The 26941-nt window shown below is 44.6% G+C and overlaps 2 protein-coding genes and 1 non-coding gene across 5 annotated transcripts in view; all 3 read right to left on the bottom strand.

The window, feature by feature from the left end:
• smpd4 (sphingomyelin phosphodiesterase 4) overlaps positions 1-5707 on the bottom strand; it is a 16475-nt gene extending 10768 nt beyond the window's left edge. The window contains exons 1-10 of one of the 3 annotated variants that reach the window (XM_020612166.1): positions 5635-5707; positions 5121-5206; positions 4892-4978; positions 4264-4400; positions 4086-4161; positions 2956-3064; positions 2775-2827; positions 2448-2599; positions 2125-2257; positions 1135-1206 (exon numbers count right to left, since the gene is read on the bottom strand). In XM_020612166.1, the coding sequence (XP_020467822.1) occupies positions 1135-1206; positions 2125-2257; positions 2448-2599; positions 2775-2827; positions 2956-3064; positions 4086-4161; positions 4264-4400; positions 4892-4978; positions 5121-5159 (858 nt within the window). In that variant the 5' untranslated portion in view covers positions 5160-5206; positions 5635-5707. Of the gene's footprint in view, positions 1-1134; positions 1207-2124; positions 2258-2447; positions 2600-2774; positions 2828-2955; positions 3065-4085; positions 4162-4263; positions 4401-4891; positions 4979-5120; positions 5207-5568 lie in introns of all 3 variants that reach the window. The other 2 variants (XM_020612165.1, XM_020612167.1) reach the window with 2 other exon arrangements.
• A 2260-nt stretch (positions 5708-7967) lies between these two features.
• LOC109966924 (semaphorin-3D) overlaps positions 7968-26941 on the bottom strand; it is a 73614-nt gene continuing 54640 nt past the window's right edge. The window contains exons 3-19 of the mRNA XM_020612172.1: positions 26374-26528; positions 25616-25678; positions 25190-25309; positions 24471-24561; positions 22298-22426; positions 21978-22120; positions 21582-21696; positions 20941-21010; positions 19794-19938; positions 17576-17798; positions 15421-15509; positions 12587-12628; positions 11794-11951; positions 9802-9866; positions 8548-8705; positions 8352-8458; positions 7968-8316 (exon numbers count right to left, since the gene is read on the bottom strand). Coding sequence (XP_020467828.1) covers positions 7968-8316; positions 8352-8458; positions 8548-8705; positions 9802-9866; positions 11794-11951; positions 12587-12628; positions 15421-15509; positions 17576-17798; positions 19794-19938; positions 20941-21010; positions 21582-21696; positions 21978-22120; positions 22298-22426; positions 24471-24561; positions 25190-25309; positions 25616-25678; positions 26374-26528 — 2222 coding nt within the window. The remainder of the gene's footprint in view (positions 8317-8351; positions 8459-8547; positions 8706-9801; positions 9867-11793; positions 11952-12586; positions 12629-15420; positions 15510-17575; positions 17799-19793; positions 19939-20940; positions 21011-21581; positions 21697-21977; positions 22121-22297; positions 22427-24470; positions 24562-25189; positions 25310-25615; positions 25679-26373; positions 26529-26941) is intronic.
• On the bottom strand, positions 23976-24047 carry trnae-cuc (transfer RNA glutamic acid (anticodon CUC)). The gene has a single exon. It is a non-coding gene; the product is annotated as a tRNA-Glu (tRNA).

The following is a 26941-nucleotide window of genomic DNA, read 5'->3' on the forward strand; positions in this document are numbered from 1 at the left end:
CATCTCTGGCCAGCCTCATGGAGCAGCGGCGGCGCTCTGTGACTGGCGGGCTTTACTCTGATACTGAGCAACAAATCTTTAGAGCTGCCACTGTGAGTTGATTCACAGATAATCAATTATTTAGAAAACTAATGAATCGTTTTTCAAGCAAAAATGCCAAATAACTGACAGTTCTAGTTTCTCAAATGTGAGGATTTGCTGTTCTTTGTTCTCCTACTTTATAATAAACTTAAGATTCTTGGCTTTTGTACTATTACTCCAACAAATCCAGATGTGTGATCCAGAAGACTGCGCTCTTTTCACCGTTTGACATTTTATAGACCAGAGAAAATAACTGCTAGTTCAACAACAAAACAAACACATGGTGACATGGACATGCATCATGCGGAGGATGGGAGAGGAAGCAAAAGCAGTACTACAGGGAACTTGTGCCACATCCCTTATGGCAGCAGCTTTACTCTGTAACTACTTGTGTACTCAGCAAAGGACTAGAAACCCATCTTAGATATAAACAAGGGAATCAGATGCTTTCAAAGTGGGGAACAGGGATGCCTGATGCACATTCACAGCTCAAGGAACACTGGACACGCTGCTCTTCAGTTAGCCGAGTCAGGTCTCCTGGTTTGTCCGTGCAAAGGATCGAGCAACAGCTGATGTTTTGAACCACTGTGCCCATCGATGGTACATCAGCTGTTACTGTAACAATATGCTGCTCTGTGAAAAGGCACCTGCTTGATGTTTGAACACACACAGTTGTGAGTGAGGCTTCATTAGTGATAAACAATACTTCGTCTCTGAGCTGAGCAAAGACACGAAGCCTGTGATTTTAACCAGGCCAGTGGACAACGTCACGCTAGCCTGCTCAGGGTGATTCAGCCACAGCAGCTGGACACTTTGTTCTACAGTAGGACGTGGACACAGCAGTGGTCCAGGTACCCAGGTGTCTGAATTAGTGAACTATAAATGACCAACCACAGGGCTGCTGGCAGCACCTTTCCCCACCCTGGGCTTGCTCCAAAATGGGACTGGGACAGTGGAGAGGTGAGGGAGGACTGTGGTCAACCAGTCAGCAGCCAGTCGTGCGGAGCAGGGGACAGTGGGGTAGAAGGGATGTGTGGGGGCAGATTCTCTTACCTTTACCTGGGGAGACTGCAGCTTCTGGTACATCTCCAAGGAGTAGTGATGGAGCCAGATCTCCACAAACATCTTAGGAGAAGGAATAAGTGTGGGCTTGATTATCACACCCTCACAACAAGACAACCTGCATGTCTTTAAGTCTGGTGTTTCCACCCTCTCTGAACACTGCTGCTCCTTTTCTTTGTTACAGTAACATGAGCGTATTTGGGTTTTGGACCATCCTGAAAACTATTTGTAAACCTCCCCTTCACAATAACAGTAAAGACGCTCATTTCCCAATCATTGTGATATTAAGCAGCAAATTAACTGGTCATCAAAACAAACCCAGATGACTTCATTACAGTTTCTAAGGACCAGATGTTTGTAAAACAAAGTGGTGTATAAGTACTCCAATTGTTTGCTTAAGCAAAAGTAGCAATACCACAATATAAAAATACTCTGTTACAAGTCCTGCATTCAAAACGTTAAGGACCAAAACTACTTAAAGTACTAAAAGTACTCATTCTGCAGAACAACACATTACATGAGAATGTACATCATATTACTGGCCTATAATTATTGATGTATTATTGAGTACATCACATTTAATGTTGCAGCTGGTAAAGGTGGCGCTTGAAGTACTTTACATACTTCTGGGTAGCTCGTGCCAGGGATCAATTAAGTCTTATGATAATACTGCATTTTATTTTATTCATCTCATTCTGGAAAGTAACTAGTAACTACAGTTATCACATACATGTGGTGAGTAAGAAGTACAAATGTTTTCTCTTAAATGTAGTGAAGCTGAAATATGAAGTAGAAAATAAATACTCAAGGAGAGATGACAACATTGTACTTAAGTAAATGCCCATGAAAACAAACATTGTGAGAATCTTTCAGACTGAGGACACGCTGAAGCTCTCAGCCATAAAACTCACTTCTAACCCATTTGACCTGCATGTTGTGTGCACGGGGAGCACAGGAAGCCACAGCTGATCAGTGCCTCACCTGCAGCAGTGTTTCAGACCTCCAGATTTCCTGGGCTGCAGGGTCTGCGTTCACAGAGGGCTGGTGGAATATGTGATGTTTCAGGAGACTCGGGCTGTGAACGCCATAACCAGCAAACGAAACACTGGAAGACCTGTGGAGTTTAAAGCAGGAGGGGGGATGGAGTTTCAAACATTTAGTTGATCTGTTGGCTCAAATATTCCAAAGTTTAATTTGGGATTTCCTTCATAACATGGTTTGTTTGTTGCAACCTCTGCATCTTCTGGCTAAAATCTCCAGGCAGATATACTCTAAGAGATTTAATAAAGACTTTCTATAAAAACCTTGGTGAAGGTGCAGACACAGAGCCTCTGGAGTCAGAGAAAGGAGAAGGGGGCACACTTCCTTCAATGGGGAGGAAGTACTTCAGGTAAGTGTCCACCAGCACAAAGTACGCACTGTCTGTGCAGCTCCCTTGTTGGCCCTGGGGGTAGCTCTGAAAACAGAGTACAGCTTAGTTCTCCCTGTGAGATATCATCTGTAACAGCAGGTCATACCAGTTCATAGTTTTCTGTGTAAAGCTTAAAAGCTCTGTTATGTGCTGAACTGCCCCCGACTCAGCACAGTGATGACGTCAAGGACCAGGACAGGCAGCACTTTGGCAAACTCACCTTTGGTGTGATGAGACAGTACGCAAAATTGAACATGAAGAATTCAAACGGATCTGCAGAAAGTTAAGGAATGATTTCAGTGGCCAGTAAAGTCCATCTCTTGTCATACACTGAGTCTTACTGTTGTACTGCTGTGGCTGTAACCTCTTAATACAATTAGACAACTGAATAGGGAGGATACTGAGAGCGAGGTTGACAGTCAGCAGACCAGACAGGGGGAACTGCAGCTTGTTGTGGAACAGCGGGCAGTCGGGGAGAACTCCCTGTTGGATGCAGGCCTTCACAGGACCCTTCATACACACAGGGATGAGAATTCAAGCCACATGGTGAAATACTTTACGAGGATGAACACCAGATACTGTGCATTATAATAGATGGAACTGTAATATTTCATTACGTAGCAGTGAAGTTTGTCCTACGTCACTGACTCACACCAATTCAAATATTGTATTTCACAGAACAATGAAAACCTTTTTTTTCACTTGTTATAATCCAGTGGAACAGTTTCACTGAAACTGATGCAAATACCAAAAATCTGGACAGTACATGTAAGTATTGGACACCCTAACATTAACTCTTGGCCTGACAATAAACTGATCTCTGTTAAACCTTGGCATTTGATCAATGACAACATACTTACTGTAGAATTCTTCCTAAGAACCTACAATTAAAACTCTGTATAACACCAACTTAACTGTCAGTGTGTCCTGATGGTAGACTGTGGTGGAGGTACTGCTTCAAAACGAGCTCAGACCTTGTTTGGCATTTCTGTTCTGCAGCTACACGTTGCTGATCAGCCTGACGTATAGATGGAAGCGCGTAATGAACCTGAACAATTTATTGGTTTGGCTCTTGTGAGGTGTTTAGATAAAAATGTTTCTAACATAAACAAAATGTAAAACTTTCAACATGACATGAAGATGAGAAAGGCTTTCCCCCCTCTTTCCAGTGGCTATAGAGGGGACAGGGTGCACAAACCATGGGCTCTATTCATGGCTGTTCACAGTGCTGAGGGGACTGGTCTGGACCAGTACCCAAACACACCAGGAACTTCAGCTCACTACATGTAAGAGACCAATCAGATCAGACAGCATGTCTGCCCGAGTCTGGAGAAGCTAAAAATAAAAGGAGATGCTAACAGAGGGCTCGCGTATGAGCACTGCAGATGAGATGCCAATGCTTTCTCCAAAATAACTGTTCTAGAGATTAAAAACGTTAAGCTCACACACACCCTGAAGCTTTGTCTCGTAGTAACAGTGTAGGCAGAATGTGTAACGAATGACGCAGCACTGTGGAGACCAAAGTTCTTACCGGAAGATAATTGACAGATATTTCATATTTGTATTCTTCTGCCTGAAGTTTATACACAAGCTTCATCATTGGCCCACTGAAAATAAAATAAGAAAACAAAAAGAGCCATGTCTGAATTGATTCATAAAACACAACAATGAAGGACCAGCCTTACACTTGGCTGAACACGTGTTGCTACCTGGGGTTTAGAAATTCTATAGCGATGTTGTACTCAATGCTCCGTGAATGCAGGAGTCGCAGGTTCCAGCCAGAGATGACACCGTCCAGACTGCCAAACACACTCTCCACCAGCCAGGGGAAAATCAAGTGCAGCTCCTAAAGAGCAACACACACACACACACACACACACACGTATATTGTAATGAGAAACTGGCAACACATTTTAACAGACAGAGCTACACAGAGCAGCACAGACAAAACACACATACTCCAGAAGTGCTGGAGAAAGAAGGCGGCAAAGATTATTTAAACTGTGGACAGAGTTAGTTACTGAGTCTGTGACAACACACTCTGGACTGAAACAAATAAAATTTAGCCTGGTGAAAAAAATACATTTTGTAATTCTCCAAAACCAAACAAAGCAGACGAAAGCCGACTCTACTGAATGAAGAGTCTTCATTTAGTTACAGATGATTATAAATAAACAATGGCCATCAGAGCTGCCTCCACAGTAGCCCAGTATGCCACTGCCCTAACTGCACCTGAAGGTAATGAAGCCACAGACTACGGTGAAACCACCACACACACTGTGATCCTGCTGCCTTAAGCAAACACAACACCACAACACAGTTTGGGGGTAATGGTACCTTGGCGGGATATTCATCAATGATCCTGACCAGATCTTGGCATCGCTGGAGCAGAGGTTTGGTGGTGGAATCAGCTTTGAGGTTGGCCTAGAACAGCATCACAACACAGTCATGAGCACATGTGTGGACCCCGGAGCAACGAGAGCGACTCTGGGTAAAGACTGTACCCGTATGACAAATGGGAGACAGTAGACCACAGGTTGCATACCCGTTACCACCAGAGACTCACCAGTAGGAAACTGGGCTGCTGCAGCGTTGGAGCAGCCATGTCGGACAGTTGATGTCTTCCTCTGTAACAGTCCACAGGGATCCTACCTGTTGGCGATGAGCACACAGGACTTTGACATGTCTTCAGTTGGAGTTTGTTATCCACACAACTTGGCTTATTAACACACTCAGAACAAAACTTCTGTAAGCTCGTCACTAAAACAAGTGAGTGCTGTGGAAACAAGACTACACTGTTAATGCGACTACAATATATCCCACTGTTTAAGTGGAACACTCAGCAGGCGCACAATCCATCAATGATACACGCAAGTTAGCACGAGCGGGCTAGCTAGCGGCAGCTAACTGTCATAAGTAGAGCCCCAAACTGACAACAGGCGAGCAGTCGGCTTACAGACATAAACTACCGACGTGGAGTAAACTGGGACATTTCAAAATTAGCAACTCTGTACCTTCACCGCTGACAGAATTCAAAACTTCAGTTACATTAAGAGTCGTTCAAACACAACCAAACGTACTACGTCGTTGACGCTGATGTCTTCTTCTTTGGTGTTTACGTCACTTTGTCGCACTTTACTGCCACCTTCTGGGGCCGTATATAATCACCACCACTACTAGTACTACTATAACAACTACTAACAATAATATTAAAAATCAAACATAACAACTACTACTAACAATAATATTAAAAATCAAAATGATAATAATTCCTGTTCCATAGACTCAAGTGCCAGTTTATTGACTACACTAATGCAAAAACCTTTACAATGTAATCCAAATGTCCTGTAATAAAACCTTCATGAAGGTGATAATGGTTAGTTCTACATTTGTACATAGAAACTTGTTTCTGCATATGACAATAAACATTATGACCTTGTAACTGAGACTGTTAAAAAATTTTTTGGAGGCTACTGTTTGTGGTACCATTGAATTCTATTGGCAGTACTATTATTATTATTTTGTCAGCCCCATTTCTATAGATGAGGCTGGTCTAACAGAAACCTCACTCTGTTTATTTGCACTACGTGATGCTTTCCTATAAAACTACTTCTTTACTATTTCTCCCATTACATTTTAATATACATGTCCTTTGTTTCCTGTGTTGTTGCCACAGTTGATTTATTCTCTTTCAGATTAAGCCGTTTTCTTGTCAGTTTTAATCAGGACAGTGGTACTAACTGGCAGAACTGGGAGCTGCTCCAGACTAAATGCCCGTGGTTCCCTGCATGGCCATTGGTAATTTGGTTAACTACAGATATTTCTGGGGATATGCACCATTAAAAATTAAGAAAGTAAAACCCACACATCTTTTTCTTTGTTTTATTTTACATTTAAGCTTTCATTTAGTGACTTATTCACATACAATATCAAACAAACACTCAGGTCATGACCTCAGAGCTTATTAGAGTTGAGAAGTTTAAAAAATGTTCCCATGTTGTTTATGAGAAACACACACATTTATATAAACACAAAGAAACTGTACTAAATCCTAGTATACAAAGAAAGAAAACTATCAAAAATAGAGTTTTTAATATACATTGATATGACTAGTAGTTACATGGCAGAATTATTAAGCTATACATAATGTATTTTCAAGCAAGGTCCATGTCGTGTGCGTATCCACTGGGGCCTTTATTCAGTCCATTAGCTATGTACGAAGCATAGATCTGATCAGTGTAGATCAGTATTACAGCTCAGAGCAATATAAATACTGGTAGAAATCATTAAATGCTTTTGTTATACTGTTAAATGAGTAGCAGTAAATTGGGCAAACACTGTCTTTTAGTCTTCTGTCATTAAGTTATACTATATAAACTGCGCACCTGTGTGCGAGACCCTGATACATCTTCACCTGCATGTCTGCCCCGTCTGCCTCATGTCTGGTGCATGTTCTGGCTGTAACCATAATTTGGTAGAAAACAGACATACTAGAAAAAGATTGTTGGCATGTGAACATAAAGTAAAAGCAAAAAGTCTGACAAGGCTTCCTACTTCAAGGCACCAGTCTCTCTGAGAACACAAGTAACTTTAAAACCCCTGAAAACGCAGTTTCACATCTGAAATATTCGTCTATAATGATTAAATAAGCATAAGTTAAAGTTGGGAAAACATTTTAGTTATATTTGTCAAGAATGAATCAGAACATTTCACTAGCTGAGCCCTGCACACCTCAGTGAGAAAAGCTCAGAGACAAACGCAAAAACAAAAACCCTTCAAATAAACTTTACTTTAAAAAACTGCAGTAAATTTGGCTGAAACTGGTTTAATGTCAAATCCCATCACTTGCAGTAAACATCCAAAGAAGAAATCAGGTTTTCGAGGCCTTTAAACTCAGATCATTTTTGGCTTCATTAGCCAGATAATTATCCAACAAAGCAACAAATGTTAATGTTAAGGTACATCTAGACGCAACTCTCCTATTTTAACTGTGTTTGTTTGTGTTGAAATGGCCAGGTAATACAGGATACTGTCTTGTAAACTACCAGCAACATGCTTAAATATGTTCCCTGGCACTGCTGTGACTCTGAGGTGTGTAAGGAGCTGACTTATCATTCAGATACCTGATGCCACTGTCTAACACTTATTGCTGAACTACCAAACTCCAACTACTGTGTGTCCCAAACAATAATGAACTTTGCTGATGATGCCAATTCATAGACAAATAACTTTCTACATTTAGTGTCAAACTAGAGTTATACTATTCTGTTCTCCTCTGAATTTTACTGTCAGTCTTTAATGGCAAATACGGTGTCACTTTCCCACTCGGCAAACGTTCCTGACTGAACCGTTCCTTGTCCTCTGTGTGACCAGGACCTGTTGTCCATCAGCAGTCTCTGTGTCCTGCAGGTGACTAGAGGGGGCTCTCGGGAGGGTTGTTCCTCCTCACCCGGGCTTTCCTGTTCTCCTGTTTCAGCTTCAGAGTGCGCAGTTTCTGCTGCCGCCGTTTTTCACGGTACCACAGCTGCTCACAGTACTCGTCCACGCTCAGACTGTTGATCCCCACCATGTGCAGGTCTTTGTAGCTCCTCAGAGACAGCTGCTGAGGATGCTGGGGCAGCCAAGAGTTCCCATGTTCTGGCGGTGGAGGAGGTGGATTAGCGGGGCCCGACTGGCCGAGAAACCCGGCAACCCCCACCTTGGCTTGGCTAATCTTTCCAAGGCTGTGGTTCTGCTGGTAGCGGGCTGGGTGGAGGCTGTGGCTGGAGATGATGTGAACGCGGTATCGGGCCAACACCTGGCTGTAGGAGTGTTCGTGTGGAGGCCTGCATCAGCCAGCTCCAGGTGTTGAACCAGCAAGCCCCGCTTCATGTGGAACAAGCGGTCATCATCGCCCTGACGGAGCTGAGGGTGGGGAGAGGGTGAGATGAAATGGTGAGGTTCACATTGTCAGCTCTCGTCATGCACATGGCCACTGTTTACACACGACTCACCTGTTTGCCTTCATGCCTCTGCCTGAGCGTTTGCTGCTGCCTCTCTGTGTGCTGCACCGTCCATCTGAGCTCGGCCTGTGACGACCGAGGGACACACTCCAGGAAGGTGGAGTTTCCCTCCACACCGTACACCAGCTTCACCTCCACCGTGTCGGAATCTGACACAGAAAAACATGAGACACGCAAGAAAAACACATCAACATTTTATACAAACATTTATACAACATTTTATCCTCTCCCTCAGTGTAATAATCAATAGTGCCACTGATTTGGCTGGAAACCAGAGAAAACCGCAGTGACACAGTATGGTCCCTAGGGGGAGCCCTATGTCTGCAGAACAGAAGGGCTAAGACTTTGTAGTAGGCTGTACTGAGAGCAGCATATTTTTATGTTCAGCAATAATAAATGACCACATTTCTGTAAAAATAAATGATAAAAACTGAATAGTACAAATTTAAAGTAAGTTCTGGGTCCCAGTTCCACATAGTCACCATTTACACACAAGTAAATAAAACCAACATGTTTTTATACACTTTATACACACAGGAAATCATACAATGAATAATGACTTGAGAATGAAGGCGCCATTTAAAGTTCAAGAGCAGACATCAAAATGTTTTTCCAAGGATGTAATAACTGTTATTTGTTGTTTTCTGTTGACAAAGCTGTTTTACTACCAGCCACAGTTTTTACTGCTCTAAGTAACTTTTCCATTTGTCTTGTAAGGCTGCACACTGGCTGACTGGAGAATACCTGTGACATCTCCAGGATAAACATAATACATAGTTATAGTTAATATTTGCTTAGATTTAATATGCTGTACTTGAAGGACCTGGGACACAGAGACTGACTGCAAACAGACTGCATCATCAATATGCCTCTCAAAGATGGACGCAGTCCTGAAATAAAGCCTCTTCAATGAATACATCCTTGTACCATCATGTCTTATTTGGACTCTTCATATGGTTTATATTAAGACTGTTTAATCACATGTATTTATGTTAATAAAATCAGCTTGTGTGCTCTTTAAGCATTTGCTTGCAGCCATGAGAGTCACTCACAGTTGGGGGTTTATGCACCAGCCAAACAGCGAACCCATTGTGGAGTTTTAACTCCATCAGAACACTGAATCAATCACAGACGTATACGTAAATGGAAATATTCTGTTTCTAAGTATGTCAAACAAGCTGTTTGTCCATTTTGTTAGGAATGACAGGGAAACATTTGTTCATGTCAGACAATGGAAAATCTTACCGTCCTCTGTGACTGGACACTGACTCCAGGGGTCTCCATACTTTACGTCCTGTCTCCGCGCCCGCCTGACACACACACACACACACATGGTTTAGAACAGGTCTGTTGTTGTGCATGTTGTGTGCACTGTGTTCCTCTTTTTACACTTGACCTTATTGTTTTAGCTCTTTTCTTACTGTACAGTCTGTGCTGGACTATCATGTTGGGGACGGTGTGTAACGAGAGCAGACAGCAGACTCATCAGTTAAACAACAGCTGACAGCAGCAGACAGTGAACAGTAGTTGTGTGTAGATAAAATCATATAACAGCATTAAATCCTCCTCCTCGGTGTTGTTACTTCTGTCAGCTGCTCAGGGGTGAAAGTATGAAGCTACTGTGGTTACGACTGAGGAAACATGGAGCAATAACAGGCTATGAAAATACACAATGTTGTTTCAGCCATGGTAAAGACTGTTGTCATGTCTTCAAGGTCGACCTCCCTGTGCTTTTCTGCCCTCCCTCCCTGTCATCCCACTCCCTCCTATGGTAGCTTTAGGTTTTTTAGTCTAAAGTATTTGCAGGTCTCTCCCCTTTTCTTTCACTAACGCTCACTCTCACCTGGTCCCTTCATACTTAGATTTATGATGTTAACTCTCATTCTCTCATCGTTTCGGTCATGCCAGTAACATGAACTGTAACTTTGCATGGTGTAACAACAACAGCTGGATTTATACCTTACAGTTATCTTCATTAAAGGCTGGGGCTAGTTCAGGTTTCGGAGTCTAGGGAAGCACCGGTGAACAACACTTACATCACAATCAGTCAAAACATCGTGCAGAGCTGTGCTAGTATCAGTTCAGTTTCTCTGTTTTTCTGACAACTTGTGCATCTGACCTTCAGTGCTAGACTCCTACTGACATTTGATATTCTGGACAAATTAGTGACAAAACAAATATTCTGTATGTACTAGTCTCTGGGGTTTTATTTGATTTGACATACCTGTCAGTACTAACAACATTATGATAACTGAAACTGTGGTTCAACAATAAAACTTGGGCAAGTGTAATGCATATAGTTACATTATGAGGGACAGCAGATTTGCCTTACATAAATGTGCTGTGTAGGTTTGAATCAGTGTGCAGCTGTTACTCTTTCACCTCCGCTGTCCCAGTACAACGCGATACAGACTCTCCAGTCATGGCAGCAGCTCTGTGGGGCTTTGAGCTAAATGCTGATGTAAGCGTGCCGGTGGTGGGTATAATGTTTACAGCTTTACTACTGTAGTTTAGAGCGTTAGCATGCTAACATGCTAACTGAAAACTGCACACAAAGTGTAGCTGAGACTGATGGGATTATCATTAGTCTTAAAGGTATTTGAACATAAACTGAACTGTCAGTCTGATGATGGTGCAAACTTTAAATCCAATCCACTGATGTAAAGACATTTCACTGAAAACTGACCTGCCAGAGCAAAAACACAAAACCAGTTTCCTTGCAACAGGCATGTCTCAAAGCCCGGCTCGTCTCTGCTCCTGGATTTCTACATTTTCAGAAAAGCTAACTGCTGCTGGCTGATATGGATGAATGTCACAACTGGCCTCTGAGGCCACGACACAGCTTCACAGTTAAATAAATGTTTGTAGTAGTTTTGTAACTTCCTCTGGATGTTGTGTATCTATGTGTAGTTGATTTGTGTCTCGTTGTAATTGTTTTGAGCCTCTGTGGTCATCACTGTGTTTATTTGTTGCCATTTTGTGTGTCTATACAGTAGTTTTGTATCTTTTTGTGTTAACTTAATGGACTTTTCAACAAAAAGTATTAACAGTCTCTTTAAACAGAGGCTCTGATGCAAAGGCCCCATAAACCCTCGGCCCCCTACAGGCCCGCTCATTAATCCATTAGCACAACTATCAGCTGACCGTTGCTCCTGACGTCTTCGATCAGGTGGCAGATATTTTAAAACAGTAACTCATCATCATCGTCCAGTGTGCCGCCCCTCCTTCCCTCGCTACCTCCTGCTGGTGGGGAAGTATCTGGAGCAGGTCTGTCCGTCCCAGGAGCAGTAGGGGTCTCTGGCCAGGCAGCACTCAGCGCAGTCGCTCCCGTACAGCTCGCACCTCTGGAGCCCCAGCTGGGCCACGCCAAGCTCGCTGGACACATACAGCTGTTGCTGTGGCCAAGAAAAAGAGACCTTTTAAAGGTTTTGAAACATGGGTTCATCGTACCTCCTACCTCTATTAAATACAAGATGGAGGAAGATGAAAATGGAAGCTGAAGATCCAGATACTGAACATTACAACTTTAGATGCTCTTGTTTTTCAGCTGTCGTTGTCCAGGTTTTGTTTACTCTTTACTAGACGTGCAAAACGTCTGGCACCTTTAAAAAGTCACAATTAAAATCCTGTTTTAAAGGTCATTTTTATTTTAACTATTTAGCTTTAAGCATCTTTGTTATTATTATAAGTAATAACCTTAAGTTCCTGCTTGATTTTATGCTCAAGTACAATAAAAACCTCATTAAATGATTTCTACAAAATAAGACCAATTTTACATTTTGGATTAAAACTAAATATTAACCAAAATCACCAAGTCAACCAGAGATTATTCACAGTATTCATAACCATCTGCTGTTACATGAATACGTGAATTTTCTTGAATAAAACCGTTTTCCAACTAAACTTTATATGGTTTATTTAAGTAAACAAAGTTCCCGCTGATTGGATCATTATCTTTCTCCTTAAAGCAGTGCACAGTTTGTTAGCACCTACTGTGAAGCAGTAACACAACCATGACAGATGCACCTACTCTCTTGGTCGACAGCTCCATGCTCAGGATGGGAGTGGGACTCTGTGGGAGAAACAGGGAAACCGATTCATTTACATGCTTCATATAAAGCCGTTATGAGTCACTGAACAGAGGAGGAATAGCAGTTTATTTGGACACATGTCTACCTAATGAGATATACTGTATTGTTTTAAAGTTAAATAATGGCATGAATGACTGTTTCATTACACTTCACATGTAATAAACATGAGCCATTTCAAAGCTACATGAGGAAACACACCCTGAACTATTCTGATGTGCAGATGATCAGAAAACTGGAACTGTTCTTTAACTTTTATGCTCTTTAACTCCTCAGCCAGGACTGGCCCACAGCTTCCAGACAGACCTGGAGGAAGAGCAGCGGTTCATGATGGCACAAACTCTCTTTAAAGCACTAATATTTCAGCTTAGCGGAGGTTAAGGAATGTCGCTGCTGAGCGCTGCAGAGGTCAGGGCAGCTACTGAGATTACAGATCTAATGAGCCTCCTTCTGAGGGCTAAATTACCCCCCAGCTCCATTTTTCTAGCTCACTGACTTGCTAAGCGTTTCACAAAGGGAGTCACTGACCCCTGAGCAGAGGGTCTGCACTGACGGAGCACGAAGATAAAGGAGACCCAGAACACGAAGGAGGGCAGTGATCTGGCTATTCTGTGTTCTGTCACAGGCGACAAACTGACCCAGCATTCACACGCCTGCAGTCAGGGTGCAAACGTGGCTGTACAGCCAAAGTGTGAGGGAGGTGGAAATGGACTAGTTCCTGTTAGTTGTCAGTCATAAGTAAACAGACCATGTGCATCTAGCATCCTGTTTGTTTGCGGTTGTTTTTGTACATTGTGGTTTTCTGTCTTTCCTTCTTCCCTTCACCTGTGCTCTGTTTTAAAGCCTAATGTCTTCAGCTAATTTTCTATTTGTTTCCGTTTCCCATCTCTGCCATCCTCTCTTTCTTCTATTTTTGCCTTTCCTCTCCTCCTCCCTCCCACCCCTTTCTCCTCGTCTTCCCCATTAGCGTATTTAGAGGACCTTGGGAAATATGTGCCCTACTATCTGTTTCTCTGTTTAGTGGCGTTATCCCAGACAAATATGTTCCATTGCAAACTCGAGGCCTCACAGCACATCAGACGATGCAGGGCTGGCAGAGCAGCACCGGGAGACGCCAAGCCAAGCTCCGACTGTAGCCACAGAAGTGCTGTGTAGGTAGAGCTGTGGCTAAAACTGTCGCCTTGCACTTAAAACAAACACGACTTGATTGATGACTTTCAGTGTAACATTTAATATAATTCAACAAATGGAAAAGACAGAGAGAAAAATACTGGCAGCCTTAACCTAATATTTTCTAGCAGACCCTGTTGAGACGAGCACGATGACCAAGTGCTTTATGTAGCTTTTAATGAGGCGTTTCACTTCCTGGCTCTTGGTGACAAACTGCTCCAGGTCTCTCGGACTTGATGGAACCTGAGCCAACTGGGAGTTTCTCTCTTCCCATAGATGTGAGGTGGGATTCACATCAGATGCTCCAGTGTTTCTTCTCCTCACTCATGGTGTTTCTCTGTAGAGCACTTCGATCATCTTCTGATTTCACTGTGTCCTGTGCAGAATCAAGATGCAGCCATGCAGCTCCACAGCATCACTGATGTCCCCCATGTCTCACACTGGGGAGGCTGCTCTTGTCTGTGAAAGCTTCAGTGTTTCTTCTGTGAACACAGAGCTGATGTGACAGACCAGACAGCTTCATTTGGCTTCATTTGCCCAGAGGACGTTCTCCCGCCACTTTCATTCAGAAAGCCACATGTGCTGCGACTGGGCATTGTTGGACCTGGATCTCAGAGCTCAGCTTGTATCTGTTTGGAGGGTTTCCATGGTTCAAACTCTCCTTCTGTTCAGTCTGGGCTCAGTTTGTCCCTTCACGTCCAGGGAGGTCGGCTTCCCTCCCATGGAACATGGAGCAGCTGCAGTCACAGGAGCATCCAGCTGCTTGGAGACGCCCTGTAGCCGTTACCTTGATTCTTTTCTTCTTCACCTCCTCAGACAGTTCGCTGCTGTTCTAGGGTCAGTGTGGTCACACAGGGAGGCCAAACAGCACAGTGAGGACTTTTCTCCTCTATCCACTCACCCCAACCGGCCAAGGCAGAAGGCCGCCCACCAAGAGCCGGGGTCTGTCGGAGGTTTCTTCCGTTAAAGGGAGTTTTTCCTCCCCACTGTCGCCAAGTGCTTGCTCAAGGGGGATTTGTTTGGTTTTCCCTATGTAATAATATTGATAACAGTAAGGTCTAGACCTTACTTTGTAAAGTGTCCTGAGATGACTTCTGTTGTGATTTGGCGCTATACAAATAAAATTTGATTTGATTTTCTCCCCGTAAACAGGTTGATTATAAGAACGAAGACACATGTGACGCTAGCTGAAGACAATGATCCACATGAAATATGATTACAACCCACTTATCAGGAACACAAAGCTCCTTTCACAGCTTCTTGTTTGGATTCAAACCAAATGCTGCGGGTGTGCACGACAAAAAACAATTTTAGCTTTTAACACTTCAGGAAGAACAGAGCCTTGTTTCACCGATGCCTTTAGCCTCATCTGTACATGTATGTGTGTTTGACCCTGCACCGGGGCTTTAAAGGTTCTGTGGTTTAATGTGAGTGGGAGAAATAAACACAGGAGTCCTCAGGTTATAAACGAGGTGTAGACTGCTGGGACAAAAACACCTTACATGCCATTTCATATGAGAAGTCGTGCTTTTTTCTAATCAGTAAAGGATCATTTGTCACTAGTGTGGTGTTTTAGGAGGAGCTTTTACTGACAGCTGTAACACACCTGGAAGACCGTCAGCTCCTCCAGAATGATCTCCTCCGTGTCCCAGTTGTCCTTGATCACCGACACTGCCTTCACCACCTTCCCATCATCTGGAAAACAGCATTTACTTCCACATCAGTACTCACACATGTACTCTAGTGCACATACAGCCAACGTCTGTTCACTGAGTAGAGAGGCTCCAGTGTATTGCACATGCACGCTGACTTTCTAAACTCTTTTACAGTGAAAACAGTTTGGAAAATCAAATTAAGCTCACCTAGTACCCAACTAATGACCTCACGGAGGTAAGGAAAACACTAAGAATGGAAAATGGGGGAGATGAGATTAATGATGGTTGAACAAATGGCCTGTGGGTTTCTGTTCCTGCTGTGCCGGCTCATGTTGCACACAGGCTTCACTAACTGGTGCTAGCTTTCAGGGTTACTGTTGTGTTTTTAATCCTGTTATTTTTATTGGCTTTTGGGATATGGAAGCAGCATGTGACAGTAACACGAATACATGGATGCTGCGTTTGTACCCTGGTACAAAATGGCTTCAACAGTCACTGCTCGTCACAGCGCCTCATGTCAAAGAAGGAACATAAAATGTAAAAGGAGAGCAAATCTGTCCAGAAGGACGGTTGTAGCACGTAACTAAACAGCTATTTCAGCTTAAGAACAGCACACACACCCTGTCAGAATGTTCTCTGGGAACCTCTTAAACCTCAGAGAGCTCAGTGTGGGAAACCTCCTGTGTACATGTGTGCAAGTACCAAACTGGACCTGCAACACACTGTGTGTGTGTGTGTTTATACTCATGTTTGTGACTTTCAAACAAGCCTACCCTACAAGGACAAACGATGCGCTCAGATGTCCACGGTCAGCCTCTGGTTCAGAAGCTTGTGGGGGGCGGCTGTGGCTCGGGAGGTACAGTGGGTGGTCTCCTAACTGGAAAGTTGGCAGTTCGATTCCTGGCTTTTCTAGTCCACATGTCAAAGTGTTCTTGAGCAAGACACTGAACCGGTGGCGTCACCAAAGTGTGAATGTGAATGAATGAATGTGAAAGCGCTTTGAGTGCTGCACTGCATGGGAAAGACCATTGACCATGATCTGTTCCCGTTGCCTTCTTAACATCTGAAATGATAGTCTGGTGTCGTTGCTCTTGTTTGTTTTGTCTGTTAAATGACGGTGACTTCAACGCATCGCCTCAGAATAACCTGCAGACTTTTCAGAAGTGTATATTTTACCTGTAGGGTGAACCGCCGTGACTTAAACTCATGGCTAAGCACTATAACAGATTAAAAGGAGACAGTGTCCTCCTTTACAAACAACAGAAACACTCATCCACCAGAAGAAGGTCAGTGAAAATCACAGCACTCGAAAAAGCAGAAGGAGCATTTATCAGGCAGGTGAATGTGCAGTTGATGGGGCGATGAGAGACGCTGGAGAGGAATTCACTTAGGGGAGATGTATGGAGCCAGCAGAGCACCTCTGGCCCCTCAGTTAAATAACCTCCCCCATTTATCACACACATACAACCATTCACGGCCAAAACACACGCAGGACTGCAACTATGCAGCTTCACACTCAGCAGGTTACAGCAGCTGGAGGCTCACAAAGAGGAAAACACACCTGCCAACACACGTGTCTATTTTGGCGCACATCCAGCACCTTTGATACTTTTTCAGTTTGCTCATGAAAACCCTGAGTGGAAAATGGCAAGTAACTAGAAACACTGCAACAAAGTTTTGGAAGGGAACATCACTGACTCACCTTTTCTGACACTTTTCTCTGGAAACCCAAAGGAACACAGAGCAGACGCAGTCACCCTGTCAGTGGTGAACCTCTCTGTCCACCTTCACAACCACGTTACCCAGATAATGAATGGATGCAGGATGTTTGCACACAACAAACAGAGCGCTCTCTGTCACCTGAGTGACACGATGGAGACCCTGGCACTTCCTTTTCTGCATGGTCCAGTTCTGTTTGGTTCCCCCTCTCTGCCTCTGGTGTTTCTTCTCCTTCACACCCTGACACACACTCCCCATCAGCTCAGCTCAGCTGTCACTCAGCCGTTTCTCACTGTTTTGTTAACATTTCAGCCTCTTTTCACTTCCTGTTATTCCCTGTCCTTCACTCTTTGTCCCAAACTCCTGATCCCTCCTCATCCTCCTCACCTGTGCCCAGGTGTAAGACGTCATAGGGGCCGTCCTCAGCGTCCACCCTGTTCACCACCACTCTCTTTAACATATAGGGTGCGTTGACCCGGGTTAAAACCGGTCTGCCGCCGAGGGGCAGGACGGGCTCCCACATCAGCTGGTGCTGCCGCATGAAGCTCACCACCTCGTCTGGGAAGTCCTTGGTGGACTTGTGGAGGACATCGTAGGTCTCACTGGGACACTGGAGGACAAGTCAGAGGAATACTATGAGAAAAAGGTGAATGGGTTTACACAGAGGACAAACATCAGAAAACGAGACACTATGAACAGCATCAGTCTTAGATCTTTAAGGTTTTATGTCATTAGGGAGGGGATACTAGAATTACTGCCTCGTGCTCGTATGCTTCTGCCATCCAGTGATCTTGACCTTTGACCAAAATCTAATCAGTTCATCCTTGAGTCCAAGTGGACATTTGTGCCAAATTTGAAGTTTCTGAGATATGGTGTTCACAAGAATGGGAGGGAAACCTGAAAACACAAGGCCTCTGGACACGACTGTTGCTGGCACTGAGGCAAAAACACTTCAGTTACATTCAATTATTTTTTTCTAACCTTTGAAATCAGTGTTTGAAAACTATCAGTGTCCAACTAAGCCCGACTCTATGTATGTTTACTTGGTGTGCAGCTGTTCAGCTGCTATGAATGATGCTCTTTCCTCTCTGGAGAGATGACTAATGACCTGAAATCATTTACCATAATGCAGCACAGTGTAAATTGAGCTCAGAGCAGTCAAGAGTCGATGCGATGATTGTACTTACAACAGCTTAAGCGTATAATCGTATAAAAGCTAAACACGTCTCTCCGTGGCCCAGTGTTTAGGCCTTTCAGTCACACAAAGGTATTTTTAACCTTTTCACATTTCAGATCAACCTTGAGTATGCTCCCAGTTACACACTCGATACAGACAAGACAGCACCAGAATCTTTTTCTTTGGCCAGAAATATCAGAAAATGAGAAACAAAGAGCAGCAGGGGTCGAACAGATGGCAGACGGGGGAGGAAGGTGAGGAAATCAAAGGGCGGAAACCAGATGTTGGTCTGTAGTGTCATACACTTCACTCGATGGAAGATAGAAGGAGAAAAGAGGAAGAAGAGATAATGTGCTGGATGAAAAAAGAAAGATGAAGTGTGAAGGAGAGAATATTCTGACAAGCAAACAACACTGACGCCATTATGTTCTGTGCATGTGATCAGGGGCTGTGACCACAGCGTCTCTGTGACTGTTTCATGCTTTTAGTCATCCGGCCAACCCTAACCTCCCCCACCTCCACACACACCCGAACCCTGACATGGCCGACCTCTCCTGCAATCATCCACAAAACAAACGCGCTCCACAGAGGAGTGAATTCCTCAGCAGGGAGAGTGAAATAACTCCTGACCCTCGAACACTAAGGCCTCCTCCTCCCTGACAAGATGACGTTTCCCAGAGGAGTTTGCGTCTCAGGTGTTAAACCCCCAGAGGTTCCCTCTCTCACAGCTTCATCAGCTTGTTCTCATCAGACACGTTACGTGAGGTGGGAGTCTGGCCTCACCGGTAACTCTGAGTTCTTCACCCAAACACAAAAAGCATCCTGTTGGGCGATTCATTCCATAACCACACCTGTGAATATCTGTATTACATATCAACACCTATTCCTGCATATCACATATTTTTACATTCTGTCTATGAATAGGTTCATTGTGCAGCTATTTTCAGCCGACATGTGATTCCAATGCAGCACCTTCCCCTGTGAACACGATACATGCTAATACTGCATCAATCATGCACAGAAGCTTTGCATGTGGCCCTAGTCCTTCAGGTTTCCTTCGCTTCGTTTGTGGCTGAGATTATATCTGGGGCTCAGTGGCCGACCGGGGCCTTGCTGTGTGGAGTCTGCATGTTCTCCCTGTGCCTGCCTGGGTCTCCTCCACCTTCCTCCCACAGTCCAAACACGTGTAAGTTGGTTTGACTGGTCACTCTAAGCTACCAGTCGGTGTGGGTGGTTGTCTGTCTCTGTATGCCAGCGTGTGATAGGCTGGTGAAGCAAAAATAATTAATCCTACATTAAAACCAGACAAAATGAACCTAACTTACTATTTGTGGTGGCAAATAGAGTTTTGTTCCTAGAACAAATGAATATTTGGATCTGACACAAACATTTGTTGGATTTGTAGGAAATGTGCGTGCGCGTGCTTACAGTTCCAGGCCTCGGATAAGGGATGCGGCCCTTGTACTCCACCCAGCGATAGTCCGGCCCTTCTTTATGGGCAAAAGGTCCGTTGAAAGCAGCACGGATAGACGCCATGGAGTAGACACACACCGCTGAACCACGAAATATAGAGCTGTGGGAGAGAGAGCAGATGTTGGTGTTGGCTGCAGTAGAGAGGAACAGTCGAAGAGGTCGAGGGAGTGAGGGACAGAGCATGAAAGGAATGAGAGTGAGTAAGGGACAGGGAAGAGAAGGGAAGGAGAAGGGGAACTCATCACAATATTCAGGAGATACTTCAGGACCAGCAGGCACTCAGAGACAAAAAGACAGAAAGACAAAGGAGAAGGAGGAGAGGAAAGCTGGAGAAGACAAAAGCAAAAGTAGATCAGATAGAAGGAGGACAGATAAGAGGGAGGAAGAAGGAAAGAAGGAAAGGAGGAATGAAAGGATGCAAGGGAACAAGCAAGGGAGGAGTGTTTTAAAACTCAGAGCTACAATAACACAAGCAGCTAGACCTCTTCACCTCTGACCCAGACGTCCACCCACACCTACTCCCGTACACTGCTGGGCGTGCACGAGCCGGCCTGGCTCTGAGTGTGCACGTTAAAGTGCTCTGCTGCTCACCCTGACCAACTGTCTCCACAGGTTTCTGTCCCTTTTTACCAGTTTACACAGAGCTCAGCTCAAAAAGCCAAACTGGGCCGAAGCAAACAAACAACTTCACAAAAATGCAGAAAAGATCTTTCACTCATGTACATTTCACTCATGACGTGTTCTTTAAAAGGCTGACTCTCATATCTCTTCAAAATAAAATTAAGGTAATTGAATATTCTCCATCAAACGTACAGAGCAGGCACCCCACCATGATGCAGGAACATTTACACAAACGGATGAACAAATGAGATATGAAATGCTGTGACTTGTTTGTACAGATGTGGACTCATTTGTGAAGCAGAGCATGTTCTACTGTTGTTTTCAGAGAAAATATATCAACTTGTGTTTTTGTAGTGTTGGACTAAATTTACCAAATGTCATGTTACAGACACAGAACCAATGTGGACAATAACTGGACTGTGATTTACAACAAAACACTTTAATGTGGATGATTAACCTGGATCTGACCCCAGTGTCTCACCTGGATGTACTGAAGACGCCATAGACGGTGGGATTTTGAGGATCCTTGGTCTCCAGAACAAAGACGTCCTCTGGAAAAACACAGCAACATTATAAATCAGTTCAGCTTCTGAAAAGCATAAAACAGATTATTTATGTATCATTAAAATGTGTGTTTCCCAGATTGAGGGGTGAATTATTGCCAGATGCATGTTAATATGCCATTCTTTTGACAACCAGTCGCCTGGAAACTGGTTTGAACTGGTCTAACCTGTATGAAAGGGTTTCACTGACTGACTGATTTGGCAAAGATCCATTTTAACTGGGAAAATGTGTCATTCATTCTACAACATGACCTGCTTAAGTAAATACAAGTGGAAGCTAAATTACTATAAAACGCCAAACAAGAGCAAAGGGTTTGTCAGAGAGTCTGTAGCTGCGTGAGCTGGGCGTCCTGTCAGGAGGGGTGAAAAGGAGAGTGAAGGAAAGGTGGAGGCACTTATGACTTTTCTGTCAAATAGTTTGGGGAGAGTCAGATGAACCAAGAGGAAAGAGAGCCAGGACACAACACCACAGGTCAGTTCCAGGGGTTGAACAAGAAGAAGGACGGTGGTGAGGAGGCAGCCGCACAGGAAGGAAAGGAGGGAAGGGAGCGAGTGTTACCGAGCTCGTCAAACTGGGTGTCGACTCCAGAGGGGCCGGGCACAGAACAGACCAGTCTGGCTTTGAGGAAGGTGGTCCAGCGGTTGATCAGACTCCTCCTCCCTCCAATGTCATTCTGAATGGAGACAGACACATTGAGACGAGAGGCTTCTCTGGCGTGGACGTGACAAAACAGCTGAAACCAAACCTGACTTCCTGTGCTACCAGTTGTGTTGTTTGGTAGAAATCATTAGGTACAAAAGAGAAAAGATTACAGCTGGGAGTCTCAGCTGATTTTCACACTGCCTGTTGTTTACTGTGAAACACAACACAGCCCTGCTGGTCCTGTATGACTGTGACCCTGACTTGTCTTATGCTTGAGGCAACAGCACACACCGGATGTGTCGGTGCTCCTACCTTGCAGACCCGAGCGACGCGGCTGTACACCCTCTTGTCCCACTGTCCGGCCTCCACCGCTCGCTCCTTGAAGAAGAAGTAGACCTTGTCGTCATCTGGGCTGTGAGTGTCTGGGATGGAGAAGGAGCCCACAAACTCCGGCTCTGACAGGAGATGGAGGGGGACGAGTTAGATAACGTATGTTTGTGCAGGGCCTGTAGTTTAATGGACCAAAGTGTAAAGCTGGAGAGTGGAAGCGGTGTCACCTGTGGATACACCCTTTTACACCGATTTACTGTGTGACAACAAGCTGAAGTCTCAGTGGGACTGGAGCTTCTCACCATTCAGCCAGTTGTGGTCGTAGGCTTCAGTGCGGATGTAATGCTGACTGCTGCCCCGGATCAACGTACGGAAGATGGCGGCGTTGGCTCCCATGAAGTCTACTGAGGTTCCTGCATAAAGTTCACCATCTAGGGAGACAGGAAGACACAACCTCCATCACCACTAGTCACACCAGAACAACGTTTGCACTAAACTGAGCCACAGCTGTGAGATTTCATTCATGATGTGAGATTTATTGCCCCACTCAGAGCGATGACATGAGTCGACCCCTGCAGAGATTATTGCATCATTTACAGCATGACGGGCAGTTTTATCCCCCTGCTTAGCCCCTTCACTAGACAGGGCTCTTTTTTATCAGATGTATTAACGTGCATGCTGTGTGCAACTCTCTCTGTTAGCAAGCAATGAAAAAGATCAGATTTCTTAAAAACCGTTATGGAGAAGATAAACTGCTCTGCAGTACGTTGGATCCTGTGAAGCCTCAGAATCCACAGCTCATGTTTTAGGTCTGTGATGACACCGTGATGCTGTGCATGCTGTGTGTGTAGCGTGTGGTGGTATGGTGAGGTGGTGGTTAGTGCTGTCGCGTCACAGCAAGAAGGTTCTAGGTTCGAGCCCGGGTTAACCTGGGGCCTTTCTGTGTGCATGTTCTCCCTGTGTCAGTTCTCTCCGGGTACTCTGGCTTTCGCCCACAGTCCAAAGACATACAGCTCAGGTTGACTGGTGACCCTAAACTGTGAGTGTGTGTGGTTGTTTGTCTACATGTCAGCCCTGTGATAGACTGTTGACCTGTCCAGGGTGGACCCTGCCTCTGGGACTGGCTCCAGCCTGACCCTCTTCAGGATAAGCGGTATAGATAATGGATGGATGCATTAAATCTAAATAATGTGGGTTTTACCTGATGTTTTTGTTGATAAAGGCGAAGAAGTGTCCTTATTGTTTAATCTCTGGTTTTAACAGGCTGAGTCGTTTTGTTTGTTACACAGTGAACAGATTCTAAACTTCCCCTCGTGGATTCATGTGTAGAAATGATTTAAGTTTTTGTCCCATTAGTGACATAACCATGGTGTGTGTACTTCAGCTGTGAACGCCTCTGTTGACCCAGAACAGGCATCTGCCTCCAAAATGATTATTCCAAGCCTCAGCTTTTTAAAATTATACTCTGGAGTGTGAGACAACAACACGGAGCTGTGAGCGCTTTAAAAACTGTAAATGCATGATGTAATCTTTTAACACGCACATGGAGCCGAGGTGTCACCTTTGATTCTCGTAACAAATGTTGTTTTCCCTGATCAAACTGAAAACATACTGAACCTTTGCAAACACAGACTGAATCCAGATCCCTGCAGGATGCTGGCTGGTTGTCCATGTCAACAAGCAGTGTCCACTTGTCTCATTTTAAAATACTTTGATATTTACAGTTTTCCCTGATGATGCTGTAAATGCAATGATTTTCTGTAATTGTTATAGTTTTCTTTAAAAATGTGACTCTTATGATTGAACGAGCTGTAATTATACATTACAAATGTAAACTAATACAATAAGTTTTAAAAGGGACAGTGTCATAAATAATCTAATAACTGTGTGAATAATAATAATAATAAAAAGTATGTTACACACAAGGAATTTGTTTCCGGTACAGAACCGAGGCAGCCATCTGCGGCGCCAAAAGGACTGTTCCCTGACCGGGAATCAAACCTGGGCCGCGGCGGTGAGAGCGCCGAATCCTAACCACTAGACCACCAGGGACAACATGTCTGGTCACAGGCTGAATATTGAATCCACTCATTAAGGGACAACCCGAGCCGCCTCCCCCTCTCACACTCCAGCCGGTGCGTTTGGCGCTGGAGGACACGTCCTGTCCCTCCAGCTGCCGAGACAGACACAACTATCAGGGTTTAAATAAACCCGCGCCGATTTCATGGTTGAAGTGTTTTATGTCCTTCGTGTAGCAAAGGGCAGCGGCTGACATCAGCATATGAAATAAGTCAAGGCGGCCACACACGCGCAGCGTCAGCGGCGAACAGCGAGACAGTGGCCGGACTGTACGCTGCTGTACACTAGTGTCAGCACAGCCTGAGTCCGGCTCTAAGAGAAGGGTCTAAGAGAATGACAGGCAGTGATTTAATGTAGAGTGTGTGTGTGTGTGTGTGTGTGTGTGTGTGGACCCACCAGTCAGTCGAGCAGTGAAGGGCTCTCTGGGGCTGAAGGGACACTTCCCCCTGCCCGACTCCACTCTGTGTGACAACAGGAACAACGGCCCCTACAGGACAGACACAACGTGTGACCCACACACAGAAGGGCGATGGATTTCTTCTTCTATGATTGTTGACTGTCAGCACAAACATGAAGCTCTCCACCGAGGGACTGACACCAAATGTGACTAAATTTGTCCTCTGCTGTAAAACATCTCACACATTCATAACTAGAAACTTTGCACTATGGATGAACAACAACTGGCCGAGTCTCCTGGATCTACACTGGAGATTCTACCAAAAAGGCCCCGAGTCTCCTGGATCTACACTGGAGATTCTACCAAAGTCACAACACGTTTAGTTTTAGTCACATGAGATTTATCTGAGCACTTCTCACGTTGTTTTTCTGTGTTAAACCTTTAATAAACATGACCAAAACACGGTTTTCTTTCATCGGTAGTAATCAAATTTAATCTTACAGATAAATAAAAAGATCAGCTCAGTTATTAGATGTTAACCTGCGTTTCAGTGTCACAGGTTTAGTTTGAGTGGTTTGTAAAATGTGAATCAACTCAGCAGAACGTGAAACATTGTGAAGCTGCACGTCAGGTTCAGTATCACACTATGTGTTGTATCAGTGCACAGGAAGAGCAGCTCTATGAAGAGAACACATGAACATCACACGTTCCCCTTTACCTCTGCGCTGTGGCTGAGGTGCACATACGTGCACTGAGGATGGAAGGCGCCGGTTCCACACGCATAAACGTGGGTCTTATTGAAGGGCTGCAGCAGTCGCACAAAGTTCGCACAATCCGTCTGGAAATCAAACATAATATTTACTTTTTTATTTTCATGTTCGGTTTCTTCACCGAAGAAGTAAGAGGTAAGAGAACCAGCAAAGCAGAGACGGAGGCCTGTCCCACCTCACCCAGGGACTGTCTGGTTCCCCAGCTCTGCACCAGTATCCCTATTTTATGTTCCATTCCTAAGAGGCCATGAACAATATTCATTCTAAATGTTACTATTTGTTGTACCAGTGCTCCAATGGCCTTGTTTTAACTTAAAGAAGGGACTAACAGGGTGATGTGTTGGCTGAGCCAGGCCTGAGTGACCGACCCTTACCTCCAGACTCTTCCCGGCCTGCCTGCAGTGCTCCACGTGCTCTCTGGCTGCAGGCCAGTGGACCTGAGAGGGAAACAAACATCTGATGCTCAGCTGCAACTCTCTGAATCACAGTGTTGGGCCTGATGCAAGAACCAGATCTGTTCCTTAAGAGAATGTGTGCCACTGTGTTTGTGGTTGTCTCGTACTCAGAATTTTCTCTTGTATATGAACGAACTCATCACCGACTGCAGCTGGAACATTCTCTGCTCCGATGTGTTCCATTGCCCCGTGACTCATCTGTGAGGCGGCTGACGCCTCACAGATGAGTCACGGGGCGTTTTGCTTTACACACCTCTGTTAGTGTTTGACCCCATGGACCGTGCCCTCTGTGGTTCTGTCACGGCTGCTCTGAGGACACGTCACTGACATGTGGACTGTTAACATTTTCTAATGCGACACTGACTCTGGTCCTGCTGATCATTGAAGCTCTGAACTGTCAAACTCAGATTTTCACCCTTGTTTGACATTTTAGTGAATGAAACCGAGCAGAATGAAGCAGAACAGGACGTCCTTATATGGTGGCGTTCATTGGTATAAAATGAGCAGGTTACGATAAGAGAGTTTGGTAAATCCAACTCGGAACACTTGTACAAAGCCTCACAGAGAAAAAACTAATTTAGGACAAGAGTGTGAACATGTTCTTGCACGAGGCTCATGGTCTTTATCACATGTTTTTGTTGCAGGTTGAGCTGAGATCAGCTGTGTGTGTGTCTCACCGTGTGCGTGGGCAGATCCAGGCTGTCGGACCTCAGCAGGTAGATGTGGTCTTTACCGCCGACCAGCAGCCAGCCTCGGTCCTCGTCCAGCAGCAGGGCCTGGTACCCCCCGCTGACCCCAGCCTCCCAGAAGACAGCTGAACTGTTCCTCAGGTCTGAGAGAGGGAGAAGGCAGCATTTTGTTTTACTCTGCCTCTTTCTGTCTCCAGTCACTACATGCTACAGTACAGTGTTGACTATCCAGCAGTAAGGAAGTAGTTAAAGTAGCTCTGGGTCAAAGTTCTACATTAGTAATGTAATCACATCACACTTACAGGGAACTAACGAGTACTTTTACTTCTCCTAAGTATTATAACACTTACTAATACCTCAGTACCCTTGTATTAAACTAAAATACTGTATGCAAGCTTTTAGCGTATAGTAAAGGCCACTACTGTGTCTCTCTCTCTCTTTCTCTGTCTCTCTCTCTCACACACACACACACACACCGTCCATCAGTCCTGCAGTGTCCCCCTCCTCTCTCTCTCTCCCTCACACACACACACACACACACACCGAGCCTGTAGCC

The sequence above is a fragment of the Monopterus albus genome, unplaced genomic scaffold, assembly GCF_001952655.1.
Source record: "Monopterus albus unplaced genomic scaffold, M_albus_1.0 scaffold121.1, whole genome shotgun sequence".
Lineage (NCBI taxonomy): Eukaryota > Metazoa > Chordata > Actinopteri > Synbranchiformes > Synbranchidae > Monopterus > Monopterus albus.